The sequence below is a fragment of the Chiloscyllium punctatum genome, chromosome 38, assembly GCF_047496795.1.
Source record: "Chiloscyllium punctatum isolate Juve2018m chromosome 38, sChiPun1.3, whole genome shotgun sequence".
Classification (NCBI taxonomy): Eukaryota; Metazoa; Chordata; class Chondrichthyes; order Orectolobiformes; family Hemiscylliidae; genus Chiloscyllium; species Chiloscyllium punctatum.
In genome coordinates this window covers 2524289-2543639 of record NC_092776.1, presented here as the reverse complement: position 1 = coordinate 2543639, position 19351 = coordinate 2524289, and the positions used below count along the sequence as shown (strand labels likewise).

Sequence of the window (19351 nt, the reverse complement as noted above, 5' to 3'; positions counted from 1 at the left end):
TTCAAACTAAACGTAAAATTCTACCATGTTATAGAGTCAGAGCTGCACAGCATGGAAACAGGCCCTTTAGTCCAACTCATTTATGCCAGCCAGATATCCTAAATTAATCTTGTCCCATTTGCTAGCATTTGGCCAGTATCCCTCTAAACCCTTCCTATTCATATACCCATCCAGTTGAAAACTTATTAACCATACCTCCTATGTTCACATCCAAATCATTTGTGTAAATGTCCAAAAAGTAGTGGACTCGCCACTAATCCTCGTGGCACACCACTAGTCACAGGCCTCCCATCTGAAAAGCAACCCTCTATCACCACACTCTGTCTCCTACTTTCGAGCCAGTTCTGTATCCAAATGGCTAGTTCTCCCTGTATTCCATGTGATCTAACCTTGCTAACCAGTCTACCATGCGGAACCTTGTCGAACGCCTTACTGAAGTCCATGCAGATCATGCCCACTACTCTGCCATCATCAATCCTCCTTTTTACTTCTTGAAAAAACTCAATTAAGTTAGTGAGACACAATTTACCACACACACAGCCATGTTGACTGTCCCTAATTAGTCCTTGCCTTTCCAAATACATGTAAATTCTGTCCCTCAGGATTCCCTCCAACAAATTGCCCACCACCAATGTCAGGCTCACTGCTTTGTATTTCCATGGCTTTTCCTTATCACCTTTTCTTAAATAATGGCATTGCATCAGCCAACTTCCAGTCTTCCGACGCCTCACCTGTGGCCATCAATGATACAAATATCTTCGCAAGGGGCCCAGCAATCACTTACCTAGCTTCCCACAAAGTCCTCAGGTACACCTGATCAGGTCCCAGGGATTTATCCACCTTTAAGCATTTTAAAATGTCCTGCAACACCACCTCTGTATTATGGACATTTTTCAAGGTATGATTGTTCTCACCTCGAGGCTCATTTATCATAAGGTTATTGGTCCATCCTGTCTCATTGTTCATTACCAGGTCTAGGATAGCCTGCTCCCTGGTAGACTTTAGAATATTTTCCTTTAAGAAATTGATCCAAGCACACATTTTATGAATTTATTTTCCACGCTGTTTGCTAATCTGATTAATCCAATCTACATAGAAATTAAAATCACTCATGACCATTATTGTGCGAGGCACAAAATAATTTTTTTTTGTGGGCTTTTCTTGAGATTTTCTTGGAGGCTACTTTTTAATTTTTGTGCGTCAAGGTTTTTGTTTTCGTGGTCTTTTTCATTCTCACTAATTCTTTTATTCAGTGATGTATTCATTTAATATCAATATTTTTGTATTTGTATTGACATATGTGGATTTATACAGAGACAGAATTGCAAGGTTTGTAGCTCAGGTTGAGCTACACAAATCCACCAACACACTCAAACAAAAACTAACAAACTTAAAAGACCCAGTACAACCCATGGACAAAATCAACGTCGTCTACAAAATTCCATGCAAGGACTGCCACAAACACTACATAGGACAAACAGGAAAAAAGTTAGCCACCAGGATATGCGAACACCAGCTAGCCACAAAAAGACACGACCCTCTCTCCCTCGTAGCCCTACACATTGGAGGAAAAAAACACCATTTCGACTGGGACAACACATCTATCCTGGGACAGGCACTCCAACCACAACGCCATAAACAAACACATAGATCTAGATACCATCGATCAACCCCTCAGAAAACGAACAGGAAATGACATCACCACAAACCCCAGGAACCCCATCCAGGAGAAAGTTATAAATAGAAAACAGGAGACAACAGCTTCACTTCACTTCACTTGGAGGTCACCACTGATGATGTTACCTAGCCAGGTAATGAAACGTCTGGATGTCAAACCTACACCCAAGAGACAGAATTAATCAAGATCCTCAATTTAAACCTAAAAATTTTTTTTTTAAACCTAAAATCATAACAGATAAGGAAAACATTAATTTCCTAGATACACAGTATCTAAATTAGCACAAAACAAACAGGCATAAATTAACAAAGGTCTTTTTTTCTATTGTAATGAACACATTTCACCCTGCACTTAAACAGACATCACACTAACCACCTGCAGACTGGTGTGGTCACAGCTAATGCATTTTTATCATATACACAGCTGGAACATTTTAACTAATAGTTGCTAATATTTTCACTACATTTCAAATATAAATTTGTAACTATTGACAAAGTGTTCATTGCAAGAGCATCTACTATATCCTATCCCTTTATAGTAGTTCCTGAACATGTGCGGCCTTAAGTTAGAGATTTTAGTGCTTTAATGTTTTCCTGGTTCCCAGTAAGCTATTTATTTCTTGTTGACAGGTTTATCACTGTTTTTGTCCTTTATAGCCTCCCTGCCTACCCTGCCCTTGCTCCCCCATCCATACTGTCTTGTAGCCTGTCTGTCTCTCCTCCCTCCCAACTCTCCCATGTGCCATCTATAAACTTAATGCATTCACATTCAAGTCATTAATATATATTGTAAATAATTGTGACCCCCAGCACTGATCCCTGCTAGTTACAGATTGTCATCCTGAAAATGCAGCACCCCCTTTCAACTCACTACTTCTATTATCATTGAAGACTTGCCATATGCATCAAATGTAAGGATGATTTTAATGTACTTTTGTTTCTATTGACTATAGTCCTCCTGTAGTTTAGAAATGCTGGTTCTCTCCTATGGATGATGGATGGCCTTTGGAATTCAGATTTTAAAATTTTGGTGTTTTAAAATTTTTTTTCTGTTTAAGAAGCAATGACATTAAAAAAATCTCGTCAAATAAGTTTCATAAATTTTGAATAGATATATCCTAGACTCAGTTATTGTGCTGTGTTGAGTATGTTGATCCCGTTTGGGGCAGCCCGTTTGGCAGTTGTGTTTTGGGTGGCATGGTAGCACAGTGGTTAGCACTGCTGCCTCACAGCGCCAGAGACCCGGGTTCAATTCCCGCCTCAGGTGACTGACTGTGTGGAGTTTGCACGTTCTCCCGTGTCTGCGTGGGTTTGCTCCGGGTGCTCCGGTTTCCTCCCACAGTCCAAAGATGTGCAGGCCAGGTGAATTGGCCATGCTAAATTGCCCGTAGTGTTAGGTGTAGGGGTAAATGTAGTGGTATGGGTAGGTTGCGCTTCGGCGGGGCGGTGTGGACTTGTTGGGCCGAAGGGCCTGTTTCCACACTGGAAGTAATCTAATCTTTTGGGTTTAGTCACAGAACAAAAAACAACCAGTATTCCTGCTTGTGATTGCGGTCCATTGGTTCTTGCTGGGAATTCTGTATGTGTGAATGTTAAATGAAGACAACATCAAGCTTGGCTGTGACATCTCAAATGATTTGAGTAGCATACTGACACAAGTTTAAAGGATTGCCACTTGATTAAGATACTAAAGAGCAAGTAGCATACATGAGTTAACATCTTCAGCAGATGAAGGAAGGGTATTGGAAGGTCAAAAAAAGAAGCATAGCTTACTTAAGTTCAAGTATGACAAGTTTATTTCTTAGTGATTCTGACAGAGGTGTTTTATTTTTAAAAAGCTTTCAGAATAACTGCTAAATTTCTTTCTTGCAGATCTACACACAATGAATTAGAAAAGAACCGGTAAGTCACTTGCATGAGAACTGTTACTCAATTATGTAAACTGGTAATGGTCGTATAGATTTTATTTTCACATGCTTATTAAATTGGACATAAGTTTTTAAATAAGATTTGATTCCTAAAATCTAACTTTTATAAAAAATAAAGATCACTAGTAATTTTGAAATTGGTTTAAGGTTGATAATAGCTTTTAGTTTCCCTGATGGAGAAAACAATGTTTTTGCAAAATGTAAGTCGATGTGTGACCTACTTTAAGCAGAAAATCGGTGTGCAGAATATTGGTTGGCTTTTCCCCTAACGTAATGAACTGTCATTGGGTCATGTGGTGTTGTTGCTAAGGTGTCAGGTTACTGAGCCATTGTAAGTGAGCTCATTTCAAATTGGGAAAAAAACCTGAATGGTGACATAATTCCAGAACTGTTTTTTACATTACCAAAACAATTCATCAATAGAAGGTTAGAACAGTGGGCATGAATTGATGCAAGTAGAATATTGTAGTATTCTGGCGGAAATGTTGCCCTCAGAAAACTTACTTTTTTCACCATTTTGTTTCACTGATGCTTTATGGTGTGGGTTGATTTAAACAACATAATGGTAACATTTTATTTTAATATTTTTGAACCCCCCCCAGATTTGATGGGGTTGTTTTTCTTTTTGTTGATGGTAGTTCAATATCAGCACCAAGAATCTCAAGATTGAAGAGGAACCAGACTAATTCCTGGCTTGACAGGACTGATATATGAAGAGAGATATTCATGGTGATATTGTGGGGATAACTGAGACGTGGCTTGAAATGGACAGGGCCTGTGAAATGAATATTCAAGGTTACACATTCTATCGTAAGGACAGACTGACAGGCAGAGGGGGTGGGGTGGCCACGTTGGTTAAGGGATGATATTCAGTCCCTTGCGTGGGGGGGGGGACCTAGAATCAGGGGGTGTAGAGGCAGTGTGGATAGAGCTGAGAAATTCTAGGGGTAAAAAGACCCTCTTGGGAGTTATCTACAGGCCCCCAAACAGTAGTCTGGATGTCGGATGTAAGTTGAATCAGGAGCTGAAATTGGCCTGTCGCAAAGATGTTACTACAGTTGTTATGGGGGATTTCAACATGCAGGTAGACTGGGGGAATCAGGATGGTATTGGACTTCAAGAAAGTGACTTTGTGGAGTGCCTCCGAGATGGATTCTTAGAGCAGCTGGTGCTGGAGCCTACCAGGGAGAAGGCAATTCTGGATCTGGTATTGTGCAACGAAGCAGAATTGATCAGGGACCTTGAAGTGAAAGAGCCATTGGGACGTAGTGACCATAATACAATAAACTTCAATCTGCAGTTTGAGAGGGAGAGGGTACAATCGGAAGTGACAATATTTCTGTTGAATAAAGGGAACTATGGAGCTATGAGGGAGGAGCTGGCCAAAGTTCAATGGTGCAATACCTTAGCATGGATGACAGTGGAGGAACAATGGCGGATATTTCTGTGTATAATGCAGAAGATGCAGGATCAGTTCATTCCAAAAAGGAAGAAAGATCCTAGGAGGAGGCATGGGTGGCCGTGGCTGACGAGGGAAGTTAAGAAACATATAAAGTTAAAAGAGAAAAAGTATAACATGGCAAAGATAAGTGGGAAAACGGAGGACTGGGGAGCTTTTAAAGAAAAGAGGATTACTAAGAAGGAAATACACAGAAAAAATGAGGTCCGAAGGTAAACTGGCCACAAATATAAAGGAGGATAGTAAAAGCTTTTTTAGGTATGTGAAAGGCAAAAAAATGGTTAAGACTAAAATTGGGCCCTTGAAGACAGAAACAGGGGAATATATTACAGGGAACAAAGAAATGGCAGAAGAATTGAATTGGTACTTCAGATCTGTGTTCATTGGGGAAGACACAAGCAGTCTCCCTGAGGAAACAGTGGCTGAAGGACCTGAACTTAAGGGAATTTATATTTGCCAGGAATTGGTGTTGGGGAGACTGTTAGGTCTGAAGGTTGATAAGTCCCCAGGGCCTGATGGTCTACATCCCAGGGTACTGAAGGAGGTGACTCGAGAAATCGTGGATGGGTTGGTGATTATTTTCCAGAGTTCGATAGATTCGGGATCAGTTCCTGCGGATTGAGGGTGGCTAATGTTGTACCACTTTTTAAGAAAGGTGGGAGAGAGAAAACGGGAAATTATAGACCAGTTAGTCTGACCTCAGTGGTGGGGAAAAATGCTGGAGTCTATTAAAAAGGATGAAATTATGACACATCTGGATAGTAGTAACAGGATGGGTCAGAGACAGCATGGATTTATGAAGGGGAAATCATGCTTGACTAATCTTCTGGAATTTTTTGAGGATGCAACTCTGAAGCTGGACGAGGGAGATCCAGTAGATGTAGTGTACCTGGACTTTCAGAAAGCTTTTGATAAAGTCCCACATAGGAGGTTAGTGAGCACAATTAGGGCGCATGGTATTGGGGGCAAGGTACTAACTTGGATTGAAAGTTGGTTGGCTGATAGGAAACAAAGAGTAGTGATAAACTGCTCCATTTCGGAATGGCAGGCAGTGACCAGTGGGGTACCACAGGGATCAGTGCTGGGACCGCAGCTTTTTACAATATATGTTAATGATATAGAAGATGGTATTAGTAATAACATTAGCAAATTTGCTGATGATACTAAGCTGGGTTGCAGGGTGAAATGTGAGGAGGATGTTAGATTACAGGGTGACCTGGACAGGTTAGGTGAGTGATCAGATGCATGGCAGATGCAGTCTAATGTGGATAAATATATGGTTATCCACTTTGGTGGCAAGAACAGGAAGGCAGATTACTACCTAAATGGAATCAATTTAGGTAAAGGGGTAGTACAAAGAGATCTGGGTGTTCTTGTACACCAGTCAATGAAGGTAAGCATGCAGGTACAGCAGGTAGTGAAGAAGGTTAATAGCATACTGGCCTTCATAACAAGAGGGATTGAGTATAGAAGCAAAGAGGTTCTTCTGCAGCTGTACAGGGCCCTGGTGAGACCACACCTGGAGTACTGTGTACAGTTCTGGTCTCCAAATTTGAGGAAAGACATTCTGGCTATTGAGGGAGTGCAGCGTAGGTTCACTAGGTCAATTCCTGGAATGGCGGGACTACCTTATGCTGAAAGACTGGAGCGACTGGGCTTGTATACCCTTGAGTTTAGAAGACTGAGAGGGGATCTGATTGAGACATATAAGATTATTAAAGGATTGGACACTCTGGAGGCAAGAAACATGTTTCCGCTGATGGGTGAGTGCCGAACCAGAGGACACAGCTTAAAAATATAGGGTAGACCATTTAGGACAGAGATGAGGAGAAACTTCTTCATCCAGAGAGTGGAGCTGTGTGGAATGCTCTGCCCCAGAGGGCATTGGAGGCCCAGTCTCTGGGTTCATTAAGAAAGAATTGGATAGAGCTCTCCAGGATAGTGGAATCAAGGGTTATGGAGGTAAGACAGGAACAGGATACTGATTAAGGATGATCAGCCGTGATCATATTGAATGGTGGTGCAGACTTGAAGGGCAGAATGGCCTACTCCTGCACCTATTGTCTATTGAGAGACTAGATTAGTTAGGACGATATTCATGGAGTTGAGAAGAGTGAGGGGGATCCCTTAGAAATCTATGAAATTCTAACAGGACGAGACAGCGTTCATGCAGGAGGAATGTTCCTGAATGCCAGGAAATCCAAAACCAGGGGTCACAGTCTAAGTATATGGAGATAGACCATTTAGGACTAAGATGGGAATTTCTTTCACTCACAGGATGGTGAGACTTTGGAATTCTCTTTTACAGAAAGTGGTTGAGGTCAAAACATTAAGACATAGCTCTGTGGCCAAGGTCAAGAGTCCCAAAAGCTACATTGACTCTCTGGTGCCACCATTCAGAATAGCTCCCCTAGGTTTGAAATCCAAGAGAAACTTTGAATGGGAAGAGAAAGATCTAGTTATCATGAGTCCACATAGGTACCGAGGACATGGTAGAATGAGGCAAGAGGTTCTGCTGAGTGAATGAGTAGGTAGGTGCTAATTTAAGGCTCAGAACCAAAAGGTGGTAATCTCTGGATTACTACCTCAGTTCTGAGCTACACTGCCAATAAGATTAAAGAGATAAATGAGTGGCAGAAATGGGTGTGTCGGAGAAAAGGGTTTGAATTCATGGAACGTTGGCATCAATTCTGAAGAAGGGAGTTGTTCTGATGGAACAGTCTCCATCTGAATTATTGCTGGAACCAGAGTTCTGGTGAATTGCTAACTAAGGTGTAATTAGGGCTAAATACTGGAGGAAAAGTTCAGTTGAATGGAAAATTTTTAAAAATCAAAATTAAAGGAGAAAGTATCAGTGTACCTTAATGATGAGACTGATTGTTACCTGAAGATAAAAGGAAGGGACGGAATATGTGAACGTCGCATTACCCCCAAGGAATTGTACAAGAGTTGGGAAATTTGAGAAAAAAATCAACTTAAAGATTTTGTATCTAAATTCATAAAACATTTGGATAAAATTCATCAGTTAACAGCACAAATACACTACCAAAGGAAGTGATGGATGTGGGTACAATTAGAACAATTAAAAGACATTTGGATAAGTAATGAATAGGAAATGTTTGGAGGGATATGGGCTAAACACAGGTAAATGGGACTAGTTTGGTTTGGGAATGTGGTCAGCGTGGACTAGTTGGATCAAAAGGTCTGTTTCTATGCTGTATGAGTCTGTGCTTATGACTGTATGTAACAAGCAAGGTGGCTAATTGGGATCCTTTGCATATAGTGTATCTGGACTTCCAGAAGGCATTTGACAAGAGAAGATCACATGGGGTTAGCTCAGTCAGAGGATTGTCTAACTACCAGAAAGTAGAGAGTCAAGTAAAATAGGTCTTTTTCTGGTTGGCAGGTTGTAGCGAGTGAGATGGCGCATGGTATGTCCTCAGGCTCCAGTTATTTACAATCTATATTAATGAGTTAGATGATAGAAGGTGTTGTAGCCAGATTTGCAGATGACACTAAAATGTGTGGCAAAGTCAATTACAAGAAGGAAGTAAGAAAATTTGCAAAAGGTTCGGGATAGATTATGTAAATGGGCCACAATTTGACAGAGGGAGTTTAACGTGGGTAAGTGAGCTTATCCATTTTGGTCAGGAGAATAGAAAACCTATTATCTAAATGGAGGGAAAGTTCAGCATACTTTTTGGTGCATAAGGTTCTGGGTGTCATTGTGGAATGTTGGCATCAATTCTGAAGAAGGGAGTTGTTCTGATGTAACAGTCTCCATCCCAATCGCAGAAACTAGTATGCAGGTACCACAGGGAATGAGGAAGGCGAATTGAATTCTGGTATTTATTGCTAAAGGAATAGAGTATAAAAGTAGGGAAGTGTTGCTGCAGTTATTTTGGTGCCTTTACTTGAGAAGAGATGTAGTTGCATTGGAGGCAATTCAGAAGAGTTCATTAGATTGCTTCCAGAAATGAGGGATTTGTTTTATGAAGAGAGATTGAGCAGAGTAAGCTTATGCTCTCTAGAGTTTAGAAGAATAAGAGCAGATTTAATTGAGATACTTAATCTTAATTACTTTACATTTTAAGAGGGAATTGACATAGCGGACATGGAGAGGATGTTTCTTCAAGTGTGCAATCCAGAACAAGAGATCATTGTTTTAAATCTGCTACACCTTATCCCAAAATAGAATTGAGAAAAATTACTTCTCTCAAAGGTTCATGAACCTGTGTAATTCAGTACACCAGACCAAGGTGGATGTTGGAACATTGGGTAAATTTAAGGAGGAGATATACAGATTTTTAATTAGTGATAATTGAAGGATTATGGAAAGCATGCAGGAAAGTGGCACTGAGGTTGAGGTGAGATCAGCTGTGATTGCATGAAATGGCAGAACAGGCTCAAGGGCTGAATTGCCTACTCCTACTCCTACTCCTGCTCCTAGTTCCTATGTTCATATGACATGCAAACATTTTTTCTTGGCGTTTTCCTTCACTTTTTTAGAAATCATTTTCTGTCTAAGTATGACTTGAATTTCATTGCTTATTATTGGTATTTACGTGTTGATTATTTTGTTCAAACATGAGTTTGGACTTATATTTTAATCAGTACCAATATGACTACAGAAGAAAGAGATTTTCCTTCAGTTAGGCTGCTCAGAGTTTGAATTCTGTCCTGGTAGTGAAAAGGCAGTTAACAAAGTGATTGCCATTCAATCTCTTTTGGATTTCTTAATTTGATGAAAAATAGCCTGATGTATGAATGATCTTTTAGTGGTGACTGCATCATTCTTTCCCTTTGAAATAACTCTATTCATATTCTTTAAGATTGCTCAATGCTCAAACATTTTGTAGTGAAGGTACAGGTAGCTGTAAAACTGCTGAAGTGCTTTTAGTAAACATTTGGTAAAAGATTCCCCTCTTCCAAGTCTAAACTTTAAATCCAGCCTTCACTTTCCAGGATATTCTAGAATTTTTCCAGAAACCCAGAGTTGGGTTTTGTCAACATTTGCCTCTATAAAAATGAGGTGAAGTTTCCTCGAAAAGGGGCTTCCATTTCAAATCTATTTGAGTTCCACAGTAGTACTTTTTGAGAGTCTCTGATTTGCTACTTTCACTTCTCTCAAACTAAAATTCTTCATTATCAACATTGAAAGTGGTTTTATTCTTGCCTGTGTAGGGTATTTTAAATACATGAAGTATCAGCCTTAATTTAAACCTGATTGCAAAACTAAATTAACAATTTGAGGGAATATGGTATGAGAAATGACAAAATTGAATGTATATATTATTAGCACTGAGTTTAATTTTGTGATAGAAAATGGTTGGGAATGAATCAGACAGCATCCAAGTAGCTTCGTTTCGGGCAAAAGCCCTTCAGCCTATTTAGGCTCAATTGAAAGGATATTGAGTGTGGGAGGCTACTCTGCTAGTGGTTGTTTTCGACCAACACCAGAATTTGCAATCAATCCTAATGAGTAACTGTTTAACCCTTGGAGTGCAGGTTCATAAGTCCTAGAAAGTGGAGTCGCAGGTAGACAGGACAGTAAAGAAGGCATTTGGTATGCTTGGCGTTATTGCATTGAGTAGAAGAGTTGGGGAGGTCATTTTGCGCTGTACAGGACTTTGATGAGGCCACTTTTGGAATACTGCGTGCAGTTCTGGTCTCCCTACGAAAGGAAGGATGTTGTGAAACTTGAAAGAGTATGGAAAAGATTTACAAAGGTGTTGAAGAGTTTGGGCTATAGGGAAAAGTTGAATAGGCTGGGGCTATTTCCCTGGAGAATCAGAAGCTGAGGGGTGACTTTATAAAGGTTTATAAAATCATGAGGGACTTCGATAGGGTGAATAGATAAGGTCTTTTTTTTCTAGGTGGGGAAAGTCCAAAATTAGAGGGCATAGATTTAAGGTGAGAGGGGAAAGATTTAAAAAGGAACTAAGGGGCAACATTTTCACACAGAGGGTGGTCCTATGTATGGAATGATCTGCCAGAGGAAGTGGTGAAGGGGGCGCAATTATGACATTTAAAAGCATCTGGATGGGTATATGAATAGGAAGGGATATGGACCAAATGGTGGCAAATGGCACTAGGTTAATTTTAGGATATCTGGTTGGTATGGATGAGTTGGACTGTCTGTTTCCAAGATATATGACCCTGTGAGTCTCTGATTGTAAACTGTTCTACATTGTGGACAAGTGGAGTAGTTGGTGAATTGAATGGAATGGTACTACATTCTGATGTGCACTCAGTTCAATGTGGTATGTGTTTGTACAGTGCTATATTCTATCCGTTTTAACCCCTAACATTTTCTAGATCTAATCTTACTCCTTACCATTTAAGGGTTAGTCACTCCTCCAGGTGTAAGATTGACTATCCAACCATCAAATATTCTTCTTGAGATGGGTGTAGAATTTGATTTTATTTACTGTACATACTCATGTAAAAGTCAATTCTTTGAGATTGCTTTTAAAGATTAAAAGCATGGGGTAGCCTCTTACATGGATACTTCTTTTGAGGGGCTGAAAGTTATGTCATAGTCCAAAATAATGTTTCATTAGCAGAAGCCAATTTGATCTCTAAACGAATAAAGAAAAAAAAATCACTGTAATATGACTGTATTCCACGAATGCTACTGGGAGGTTGTATTCTGACTTTGACCTAATGTGTCTTAAACTTTCACGCCAAATTTGTGTGAATTGTACATCAAAACATATGATAGCATGAAAAAAGAAATTCATTTCATCATTGTAACATTTATATACAAGATAATACCTTAACTCACAAATGTTGATCTGTTATCTGTGAAGAACTAGGGTTGACTTTTATGCGCAGTATTTGGAAAGTTCCAGATCTTTTGGCCAAAAATAAGCGGTCGACTTTTACTCGAGTATATACGATATTTGTTCGCTGATTATTAGATTATCCCAGACCATCCACAATCTCATCACCTCAGGGGATCTCCCACCAATAGCCTCCAACCTCATAGTCCGGGAACCCTGCACTGCCTGGTTCTACCTCCTACCTAAAATTCACAAATCTGACTGCCCCGGTCAACCCATTGTCTCAGTCTGTTCCTGCATACCTTGACACTGTCCTGTCCCCCTTGGTCCAGGATCTCTCCACATACTTTCAGGACACTACCCACACCCTCCACCTACTCCATGACTTTCATTCTCCCCCATCTCCCCACAATGCCTCGTCTTCACCATGGACATCTAGTCCTTGTACACATCCATCTGCCATTTCCTCCAAGCCCTCTCTTTCTTCCTTTCCTGCTAACCCAACCAGTACCCTTCCACTGATATACACTCATTTGATTGGCTGAACTGAAGAGACCATTCTGTCCACGACTCCCTTGTTAGGTCTACCCCCCCCCCCCCCCCCCAAACCAATCTACCCTCTGCTCCTGGCACCTTCCCCTGCCACTGCAAGAAGTGCAAAACCTGCACCCACACATTTCCCCCATCCAGTGCCCCCCCACAAGGATCCTTCCACATCCAACAGAGATTTACCTGTACTAACACACGTCATCTGCTACGTCCATTGCTCTGGATGTGGTCTCCTGTACGTTGGAGGTACAATGCCAATTTGTGGAACATTTCGGAGGACATCTCTGGCACACATGCTAAACAACCTCACTGTCCTGTGACCAAGCACTTAACACCCACCGCACCCCCACCCGCCAAGGACATGCAAGGTCTGGGCCGCCTCCACTGCCAAACTCTAACCACCTGATGCTTGGAGGAAGAACGTCTCATCTTCTGCCATGAGACCTTCCAAACATACGAGATCAATGTGGATTTCACCAGTTTCCTCAGTTTTCCCCCTGCCCCATCCCAGATCCAACCTTCCACCACCACCGCCCCCCCCCCCCCCATTCCTACCTGTCCATCTTCCTTCCCACCTATCTGCCCAACCTCCTCTCTGACCTATCACCTTCATCTACCTATCGCATTCCCAGCCCCCTCCCCCAAAACCCCAATCCCAACTCACTCCCATTTATCTCTCAGCCCCTTTGGACCACCCCCTCATTCCTGATGAAAAGCTTATGCTCGAAAGGTCGTCTCTCCTGCTCCTCAGATGCTACCTGACTGGCTGTGCTTTTCCAACACCACATATTTTGACTCTGATCTCCAGCATCTGTAGTCCTCACTTTCTCCTGGTTATTATATATGTTAACAATTCACATTTTTTGATTTAAGTCAGTTTCATAATTGTGTCAAGTGATGGTTTGGCTTTCTGTGATAAATTTTGGTTCAATTTGTAGCTCCATCGTGGAACTTCATTAAAATTTCTTGTTATGTTGTATTGAAACAATAAAAGTTTTTTTTAAAAATGGTACTCTATCAAATAAGGACATGGGTTTCAAAGAAATAATGGCCTCCTTGCAGCATTGTGGTGATTTGCTTATTGTCAACCAACATGAGCTAGAAAATTGTAGTCTGAATATACTTTCTTAAATTGCTAGAATCAGATAGTGAATGTGTAATAAGGGATATTACGGCATTCAAATTTCAGGAAACTTACAATGGCCTAACTTTTGTTCAAGTAGCTTTTTTTTTTCTCTCTATGCAAATATATGAATATTTGTAAATGCAAATTTGTAACCTTTTTTGCTTGAGGAAGTATATTCACTCAAATTAACTGTTTATGGCTATACCTTGTAATCTTGCCATATAGTCTATCTCTGGTGTGCGCACATGCCTAACATTGTATAAAATGAATGATTTTAACAGTCAACTTAATTTATCACTCTGCTCCTGCCAATCTGTGATTTTACTGCTGCAATGTTATGGAGTTAATAAATGCAAATTTGGGTCTCATGAGATGCGTGTTTTCCTAATGGAATTTTAATTGTCTCCTGAATGAGACTGCAGTCACATGTAAACCAGACTAACTGATTTTCACTTTTAAAGGGTATTCGAGAACAGGTTTTTATGACAATCTGGTTTGTTTTCATGAGCATCATTGAGAATTGCTTCTTTTTCGGAAGACTCACCACTGCTTGTTCCATTCATGCGTGGGGAAGGCTTGCTGTTTGCCTGTCACAAGGATTAGGGGATGTGGGGCAAAAATCCCAGTCATGGAGAGTTGTCAGCCAACCAGAGACATTAAATTGAGATAACAACCTCATCTGGGGACAGGGGAAGGCCATGTCTAAGTCTTCCCATTTCAGACTTAATTGGATTGGAGATTAGCAGGTGGCAGGGTACCTACTTGCTACCCTCCTTCCTGATTAAATGCCTCATGTAACCAAACTTGCTTCAGGGCAGGGCATAAAATTATGCCCTTTTTATTCCAAATGTATTCATTGAATCTAAATTCTTCTAACTGCTGAAGTTAGTCATAGCATAATATTTACATTCTAAAGAAATGGGAGTGTTCTATGTTTGGAGAAGAAATTGTTCTTAAGTTGGGGTGAAAGCACTGTGTTAGTAAAGAGTGAAGCATGATATCTTTATGATGTCATCTTATGTGGAACCTTCACACTAGTATGTGCAGTTGAAATGCCTCTTACCTGAAAAAAAATTGCAAATCATCTGAGATTAATGGCTTTGTAGAAAATGAAATAGAGCATCAATAAATTTTATTGCTGATAAAGCTAAAGGAAATCTTGCATTTGTGTAACACATTTCGCATCCTCAATTATACTACTGCAGCAAAAGAACTATTGTCTTTTTAGCATTGATTGGTGTGTATGCTTACATAACAACAATTTAAAGGGGACAGAGTGACACAGACTTCTTGGTGATAACAAAAAGTATGGATATTACTCCAGTGTAACTCCTAGGTACTGCAAAGAGTTGAGATCAGACCGGATGAGTCAATGAAGAAATAAGAAAGATGGGGTCTGGGTTGACATTGTGAGTACATGTGTAGTGAATCAGCAAATAACGACAAGTAGTGTACAAATGTCCTACAACTAACATTGAAGTAATTAATTTGATTCATCAACTTTTTTGAGTGGTGAATAATGAAAAGGAGAGGTATTATGAAGCATAGATGGGAACACCTCTAGTTTTACAAGCTGTTTATTTGATTTATAACATATATTCTTGCTGGTCATTATGATCTTTACTTTGGACTGAAGCTATTACGTAATACAAAATGATTTTTGTTTCAAATATGCATGCATTTTTAGGGATCAGTTGAAACATTATATATAAACTTTTAGCGTTGTTTATTCTGACTCTGTAGAAAATACTGAGGTGACATTACTACTCTACTATATTTTTTAACTCCAGCAAGGGAATGGACTGGATGTTGTTTTTTTTTAATGAAGTCAGTCACACTAATCTACTATCAGTCTATTTAATGCTAATGTTAATTATGTTACAAAGCCATCTTAAGCTTACTTTACTGACCATGCTTTCAACTAACCTATGTCTACCTTCTGCTTAGAATTGAAATTGAAATGTCTTCGGACATTCTACAATCTTTAAGAGGCTATGGCTGTGAATTGTTGGTAATGATTGTTGGGTGACCAGAGATGTAGGTAGTTTGTGCCATCTAGTAGAAGGTTCCCCATCACATCTCAAGGGAACTGGCCTGGGGTTGGAAGTGTAAAAATGGCACAACTATAGTGGCATGAAAATTTGGTCCTTTCTATCATTCATGCCCAACCCAACCATTTCCATATTTTCCCCAATGATCCTAAAATTTCAATCACTGGTATTAAATAGGAAGGCAAAATTTCTAAAACATTCTGTGGAGCCTTAAAGAGCATCACAAAGCTTTAAAGATCTGTGCTGTTGTCAAACGTAGAAGATCCAGAAGGTAAAAAGGATGGAAAAGGAACCCAAGATGAATGCATAAGATTGCAGCCACATCTAGACCTATTGGTGGCTAAAGTCCAGATGGTGCTACATTACTTTATAGATAATAATCACTGCATATGTCAATTCTGTAGTATCTGATAGTGGCAGAACTCAAACTGTGATAATCTAGCAAGTTATTTCTTTGCCAGAGCGTCTTCAGTTAAAGATTCCTGAACTTGAATGGGTTGTATTGCTCATTGTTGTTTCAGTATTTGGTTCTTACAAATTTTGCTTTTTTTTGGCACGTGAAGGTTCTTCATTCATTAGGAAACATTCCTACCACTTTATGCATAGAGTTGCTTCCAGTTGAGTGTGAAACAGTTGTCTCATGCCAACAGAGGTGATTTCAATAGATTCTTCATTTTGCTTTCTGCTATGAATCTAGGTAGCCCAATGAAATCATCTTTCAGGTGCCTTTTGGTCAGTTAGATTTTTTTTGTTTTGGATCAGTTTTTTTGACCAACATCTTCTCTTTGAATAGACTAGGTAAAACTTGGTTATTCATGACGTCTAATTCAACACCTCTGCTGCCACAAGGATTTTGACGTCAAATCATGTATGTAAGATTAAAAGTTTGGAAAACCCTACCATAGTTATGGTTTCCAATTTACCTATTGGATGATAAAATTATCTATAGATTCCCTTGGATGCTGAACCTTTCAAAGAGAAGCCGGTCAAAGATCAACTGATCCAAGAGCAAACTTGTCATCCTCGGCCAAAGATCACCTGATAAAAGATTTCCTGAAGCTTTGTAGACTCATAGTAAAGAACCTAAAATGAAGGGCACTTTTGCTCTCTCAAGAACGTTATTTATTCTTGGATAAAAGTAATTGTCAAGAACTTGTAGAACTTTCTCACAAGCCTTTTATGTTTTGTCAATTTATAATGTCACCCGATGTAGGTCCGATTGAATACAGTAATGTATTTTTACATGTTTGCTTTTAATTTGGTATTTAAAGTTTGAAACGGTCTGTACTTTTAAGAATTGTTTTCTCCAAGATATCCTAAGACCTGCAGGTAGCATTATTTCTCTTACTATGTCTTCCTAATGTGATGATTTATGTTTCTGACTGCAGAATTTAAAATATTTAGCAACTGTAATTTCTTTCTCTTGAAGATCTTACTTCTGTAAATGGCAATACTGGTTAATTTTTCTAGTCTTAAAACCTTTAGTTGTTTTTTGCTCCCTTTGACTGTGATGTTCACTTTGAGCTGCAGACACTTTTTTTTTCTCGGCTCTTTGTCTTGGGATGTTAATTTATAGCTTTTCTCATTACCCAGTGTGGAACTCTATTATTACCCATGGAGACTTGTGGCTACAGATTTTCACTCCTTGAGATCTTAATTTAATTTGCTTTATCCCCACCCAAGCAATAATGGCATCATCACATTCCCTAATACCATAAGACTTAGGAGCTGAAGTAGGCCATTCAGCCCATTGTGTCTGCTCTGACATTCAACGAGATCATGGCTGATCCACGTTCCTGCCTCTTCCCCATAACTCTTGACTCCATTACTGAATTAAAATATGTCTGTCTCAGCCTTGATATATTTAATTACTCTGTCTCTAAAGCCCTCTGAGGTAAATACATTTCACAGATTCACTACCCTGAGAGAAGAAACACCTCCTCATCTCTGTCTTAAATATGCAACCCCTTATTCTGGGATTATTCTCTCACATGGGGAAACAATGTTTCTGCATCTATCTTGTAAATTAATCCTATCCTATGAATCTTGTATGTTTCATTAAATTCTCTCGTTATTCACTGGAGCTTAAATATAGTTTACAACATTAACATAGTACAACATTTCCCACACTGTGAGGGCTCCGATCCATATTTGACCATATTGACTCTGTTCTGAAACCTGTGGGAAAATTCTGCACTTGGAGTACCCCCATTCATTTACATTTGAATTGCATGGAGTCTCCCTCTGAAGATGATAATCTCTTATTTTAGAAACTTGTTTGCAGCCCAAAGACTGAATCGCAGTGTAATTTGCATCATAAAATTCAGAGACAATTTCCAAACTTATTTTGGAAACTGAGCTACACTTGTATTTGAATCTGTCTGAAATCCATCTGAGAGTGTGGCACCTGTTTTAATGTCATACTCCTGCCAACTCTAGACTTTTTGAGGTGATGAGTCAGCATCAGAGGTACTCTCAGTCCATTATAGTGGTTGAAGATAGGAAATCTTTGTCCAAAAGAAGAGCATCATGCTTAATAATTTCTGTACCTTTAACAGTTAATGCAAAATTAACTGGTTTCATTTAGAACTGTACTTATGTGTGAACAAGGAACAAGAACTGGCCTCTGGGCCCTTTGAGCCTACTTGCCATTTAATAAGATTTTAGCTGATCTGGTTTTCATCTCCACTCTACATTCCTGCGTACTTCTGTGATCATTCATTCTTTGGTAATCAAGAATCTACCTCTGTGATAGAAATGTTTAAAGATTCTGCATCCAGTGCCTTTTGAAGAAGGGAATTCCAAGACTCCAAACATCTGAAAAAATCTTTTTTATCCTCACCTTTTGTCTTAAATGGTGATCCCTTACTTTTAAACTATGATCCCTAGTTTTAGATTCTCCCACAAGCGGACATGTACTGTCCGCATCCACCTAGTCAACTCCCCTCAGGATCTTGTATGTTTCAGTTATGTTTCATAAGGCAATCTGTTCATTCTAGGTATTTGTCTAGTAAACAATCACTGAACTGCTTCCAACACATTAACATTGCTCCGTTAAGTATGGTGACGAGTACTGTACACAGTACTCCAATTGCAGTCTCACTAATGCCCTGTAAAAAATTTTTAATCTTCCTACTCTTCCATTCAATTCCCTTTTGCAATAAAACATTATAGTTGATTAGCTTTCCTGCTATCACTGCATATTAACTTTGTGATTCATGCAGTAGGACATGCAAATCTCTCTGCAACCTTTCCCCATATAGATGCTGTGTTTTTTTATTCTTTCTGACAATTTCACACTTTTTTACATTGCACTCCATTTGCTAGATCTAGCCCATTCACCTAACCTATCTATGTCGCTCTGCCGACGCTTTATGTCCTTGCCACAATTTGCTTTCCTACCTAGATTTAGCTACTGCATCTTCAACCCCTTCTTCCAAATCCGTTGGTATAATTGTCCGGAGTTTAGGCCCCCAGCACTGACCCCTGTGCCATATCAAATATGACATCCTGCCATTTTGAAAAATACCCATTTATTTCTGCTTTCTGTTAGCCAGCCAATCTTGTATCCATGCCATTATGTTACCTTGAACACCATGAGCTTTAACTTTCTTTGGTATGACTCCTTATCAAATGCCTTCTAGAAATCTGTGTACAATACATCCCTTGGTTCCCCTTTATTCACTGCATGAGGTACTTCAGAGCACTATAATAAATTAATTAAACATAGTTTTTTGTCAAAGCTATGTTGGGTCTTCCTGATTACCTTGAACTTA

General features: G+C 39.6%; 1 protein-coding gene across 2 annotated transcripts in view; it reads left to right on the top strand.

Moving 5' to 3' along the window:
• mxi1 (max interactor 1, dimerization protein) overlaps window positions 1-19351 on the top strand; it is an 86277-nt gene that overhangs the window by 17067 nt on the left and 49859 nt on the right. For both annotated transcript variants that reach the window (XM_072557057.1, XM_072557058.1), the window contains exon 3: window positions 3550-3579. In XM_072557057.1, the coding sequence (XP_072413158.1) occupies window positions 3550-3579 (30 nt within the window). The remainder of the gene's footprint in view (window positions 1-3549; window positions 3580-19351) is intronic.